Genomic DNA, 4862 nt, shown 5'->3' with positions numbered 1-4862 from the left:
TCTTTAGTTACAGGTTTTCCTGTATTTCTGATTGATTTTGTGTGCGTAGCAAGCTGGGCAGCAGCCACGCTTAATACAGGCGATCCGAAAGGCCCTGCCAAGGGTACGCAAGCACGTTGGCAAGCCGTTCTGCTATCGACCGGCGTTCACTGCTGCTCTGCTGGATGCGCTCAAGGCCGACGGCAAGGCGACCAACTCGATCGATTTCAGCGGCTCTTCGGCGCGGCAAGCGATTGAACCAGCTCTGCGCCTTCTCTCGTGCTATGGCGAGGTAAATAATCCCGGAATATTTTTTTTATTTCACGGTTCAGAACAGAACAAGGAAAATCAGGGCTTGTTTGCTGCTACTTCAAGTTTCATGCTCTCACAATCACCAGGCAACATTGTTGTTGTGGTGGTCTCCCATGCTCTTCACCTTGACTATGTTTGTGCTTGACAAAATTGCACAACCAATGGTCTAAGGTAGCATATGACTCTGTATCTAATATTGACTGAGTACGAGGTCAATATAGGAAATAAAAGCCGAGTAAAAGACCGTGGCGAAGCCGAGGTCTTTTACGAGGTTTTTATTTCCTATACTGACCAAGTACGAAGTCAATATTAGATTTATCACGACAAACAGTCTGTATTTCAAATTCCAGAACGATAACCTCATGAATCCCGGTTTTATGATTGCACAACCGTTGCACCACCACCTATTCATGCAGTGACAATGCTGAACTAGGCACCGTTCAACTGCGCAACCCCTAAGCAGTCAAATATAAGCAGTCAATATAGCCCTAAGGAGTGAAATATACAGGAATATTTGACTGCTTAGGTATGGCAAAAATCTATGCGAGTCAATACTAAGGGAGTGATAAAGGGTAATATTGCCCAGGCAATGGTCTGGGATAGCATTTCAGAGGCAATGGCCTAGAGTGGCATGCACAACAAAAAAGACCCATCCAATGGTCTAAGGTAGCATATGTCTAGGGTGATATTGCCCAGGCAATGGTCTGGGATAGCATTTCCGAGGCAATGGCCTAGAGTGGCATGCACAACAAAAAAGACCCATCCAATGGTCTAAGGTAGCATATGTCTAGGGTGATATTGCCCAGGCAATGGTCTGGGATAGCATTTCCGAGGCAATGGCCTAGAGTGGCATGCACAACAAAAAAGACCCATCCAATGGTCTAAGGTAGCATATGTCTAGGGTGATATTGCCCAGGCAATGGTCTGGGATAGCATTTCCGAGGCAATGGCCTAGAGTGGCATGCACAACAAAAAAGACCCATCCAATGGTCTAAGGTAGCATATGTCTAGGGTGATATTGCCCAGGCAATGGTCTGGGATAGCGTTTCCAAGGCAATGTGGCATGCACAAGAAAAAAGACCCATCCATACCTGATACCGTGTGAGAATCGTATGGGAGTATATTACTGTGAGTACGTTTGATTATGCCCGCGAATCGATTCATGAATCCATTCATGAATCCATTCACTCTATTCACATCACCCCATGTGAATAGGGTGAGTGGATTCCCAATCGATTCCAGGGCTCATGACATGAAAATCGAACGACTTGTATGCACTTGAATCGATTCATGAATCAATTCAAGTGCGTAATCGAATTCACTCACTGTATGTTCATACTCTTTCCTCTATGTTCTATTCTGCTTTGTTTCTGCCTTAGCTTGTGACTTTTGAGTCTCCCACACTGAAAGATACCATTGTTATCGAGCCAGAATGGTTGCCAACGTTCCTCTATGTTCTATTCTGCTTTGTTTCTGCCTTAGCTTGTGACTTTTGAGTCGCCCACACTGAAAGATACTATTGTCATCGAGCCAGAATGGTTGCTGACGACAATCGTCGGCCAGCTCTGCTCCCCGAAGTTCTTTTTCCCTCAGCTGCGCGTCACGTTTGAGAAGGGCCGGGCGGCCAAAGAAGACGTTGTACAGCGTCTTACCGCGCCGCACCAGCCCGGCGCAATGGTGCTGGACATGCTGATGCAGCTAGGACTGTGCGTCGTTGAGCAGAACAACGTGATCGTGCCCAGCAAGCTGCCACCGCTGGACAGCGATCACACGCAGATAGGCAACTGGCAGGCCAGGACCACGCCGCTCAAGTACGCCGGGGTGCGCTTCTCCTGCGAGGAGAGCATCCCTCTCTCCGCCGGATTTGTCGTCCTGCTGCAGACACGCACGTTCTCCGAGTTTCAACAGCAGCAGGGCAAAATATCTCGCCTGTGGCTGCGCGGCGTCGGTGTATCCCCCTGTGCCAGTGAAGTTCAGGGAACCATCGGGGTTCACCCGACACGCTTGGCCGTGGACGTGGCAGTACGAGGTCCAGCCGGCAGCCAGCGCGACATGTTTGCACTGCTTCACATCCTTTGCGAGTTGGTCGTCAGCTCAGCGACTCAATACAGCCCAGGCACGGTGCTGTGCAAGCTGGTTCTCAGTGCTGCTGAGCTTCAAGACAAGGTGGAGACCCCCACACTCGCATACCCGGGCGTCACCTATCTCCCGAGCGACGTGGAGAACGCTATCCGCGGCAATCGCATTGTGGAGAGCACGGACAGCGAAGTCAGCGACCGAGCTCTAGATCTCCTACACTTGCCGCCAACTCACATCCACCTGATTTCTGCATGCAGCCTGGAGAAGCTGTGTGAGGTATTGGACACTCCGAGCGATCGCGACTGGAAACATCTTGCCGAGCGTCTGGGCTTCACGTGTGCTGAGATCTCGACCAGCATTGGCCAGACTCCTGGCTCCAAGACGGCTGCATTACTACAGCGCTGGGCCAGAAAAAGTCCAAACAACTGTGTGGAGCGTCTGCTACGTGTCCAGGAACACCCGAGCAAAGGCAATATACCTGCGGCCAAGATCCTGCGCGAGGAGCTGCAAAAGGTAAGGTTTCTCTTCGCAATGCAGTTGTATGAGGTCGATTGCCTTTTAGGTGATCACCTGTCCGTTCATTGTGTGCGGATTAAGCAGGGTGTGCAAGCAGTCACGCACACAGTCATGCATCTGGTGCATTGACCCATATAGGAAAATTTCAATGCTGTCACTTTCTTTCTGTTTGTATTGCACTTGTATTTATTGATTCTGCACACTCCTTAGCGTAAACCAAGATAGTCGTGTACGCAGGTATACAAGTCCGCACCTTACCATGCTCTGTCCGCTAAGCCACTAGATAACCTGCAAACCAATTTCCCGGTACACAGAGAAGTATTTGAATCTTTTTTTCGTCAAATTTTGTCTTGAGAGCTGATTGAAGAATCTATGCTTTGCTTCCTTCAGCCATTCCTTGGTACACCCAATCTCTTTGTGGCTCGCAAGATGGGCTGCAGGGACTTGTGGATAAGTCATCACGGAGTCAGCTTCACACTGGATAGTGAGGATCAGTGACAGGACTGCCGGAAACAGTTTTCAATTGGTCTGGCCATATACCATACATACTTTGTGTATAATATGGCAGGGACATATGCCATCCTCAGCAGTAAACGTGTGTTGACACAGTTGATCCGGTGTCAACTGAGTGGAGATGGAAGATTTCCGGCCGGACCCGGAAAGACGTTTGAATGGTGCCTGGTGCTCCTCGTAGTGTGCATGTGTGTGTGTGCATGTGTGTCCATGTGTGTGTGCGTGTGTGTGTGTGCGTGCGTGTGTGTGTGTGTGTGCGCGTGTGTGTATGTGCGTATGTGCCTGTGCGTCTGCATGTGTGTGCGTAGGATTGCATGCAGGATGTCGAATGAATAACTTTATCTGTTGTAAAGCATGCCCATTCCTTTGGCCTCTGCAGTAAATGCAGAAGGAACTGCTCAGGCTCTGTGCACACAGCCTGTTCACTGGATGCCAGTGCTGCCTCTTTTTTCATTTTCATTTGAAGATGTATTTTTTCATAATCAGCACTCTGCTGCAATGAAGATCTTGTTAATTGCTAGTGCATGAAACAGAGCCCACTAGGCATTCTATGAACGATAGGGACTTCTTTTGAATTATGCCTTGACATCATCACTATGTTCGTTGACACGCATTGCCAGTCTTTCGCTTTCTCCCACTTGTTTAAAAAAAATCTTTATTAGAGGTGATATGTTGTCTTCGATCTGTGCGGCAGTGCCTACTCACCGTCTCAAATTATGCCTGAGCAGTACTTACTGGCTTATGAAGAAAGCCTGTGTAGAATTGGCAGAGCTTGTGATGTTGTTTATTCATCAGGCTCATGCAGCTCTTCAGCCAATGTGAATCATTGCCAAGCTATTTACTGTTTACGTTTTGATTATTCTGTTCTTCTGACCCTCCCGGTCCCTGTTCACCGCTAGTCTACTACTGAGATGAGACTCGGGGCAAGGGGACTGGAGCGGATATATCTCTAGCCGAGGCCGGTGATATTTCCCATAATGATAAAAACGTGAGCACGTTCATATTGTTCAGCCAGTCCTGAATAGCACTCCTGAATGGTATTAGCAGATTCCACCCAGACTGAACGCTATGAACTTACAAAATGTAAAAAAGAAGAAGATAAGAAACACATGAGAACGAGTCGTGTTAGAGCTAGGTCTCGGGTCGCTGAAATTGAATGTCTCAGTAGCCTGTCAGTTTTGTGCCCTATTATCGCACTTTCTGACCGTTTATCATCTTGTGACAGTCGTGGATAGTTGCTGCATACCTCGTTCTCATGTGTTTCTTCTCTTTTTTACATTTTATTACTGGCTCAGTATCCGTTCCAAATTCTTTACTTTCTCACTCACCCGCATACCCTCTCTCAGCAAGGGACATTAGGGAGGTTTAGTCCCACGTACGTAGTCCGTGTACGTGTGTACTTTACGTGTGTGTACCACGTGACACTCGGTGATCGTGACCCACGACCAGCCGTTTTCCAATTC

At 48.3% G+C, this 4862-nt stretch overlaps 1 protein-coding gene across 1 annotated transcript in view; it reads left to right on the top strand.

Annotated features, from left to right (window-relative positions):
- The window catches only part of LOC135823865 (uncharacterized), a 26084-nt gene extending 21992 nt beyond the window's left edge, over nt 1-4092 (top strand). The window contains exons 14-16 of the mRNA XM_065336723.1: nt 50-271; nt 1774-2883; nt 3277-4092. Coding sequence (XP_065192795.1) covers nt 50-271; nt 1774-2883; nt 3277-3384 — 1440 coding nt within the window. The 3' untranslated portion in view covers nt 3385-4092. The remainder of the gene's footprint in view (nt 1-49; nt 272-1773; nt 2884-3276) is intronic.
- Nucleotides 4093-4862: the final 770 nt, after the last annotated feature.

The sequence above is a fragment of the Sycon ciliatum genome, chromosome 8, assembly GCF_964019385.1.
Source record: "Sycon ciliatum chromosome 8, ocSycCili1.1, whole genome shotgun sequence".
In the NCBI taxonomy this organism is placed as follows: domain Eukaryota; kingdom Metazoa; phylum Porifera; class Calcarea; order Leucosolenida; family Sycettidae; genus Sycon; species Sycon ciliatum.
The sequence above is the reverse complement of the archived record's forward strand: the minus strand, read 5'-3'. Positions and strand labels throughout refer to the sequence as shown.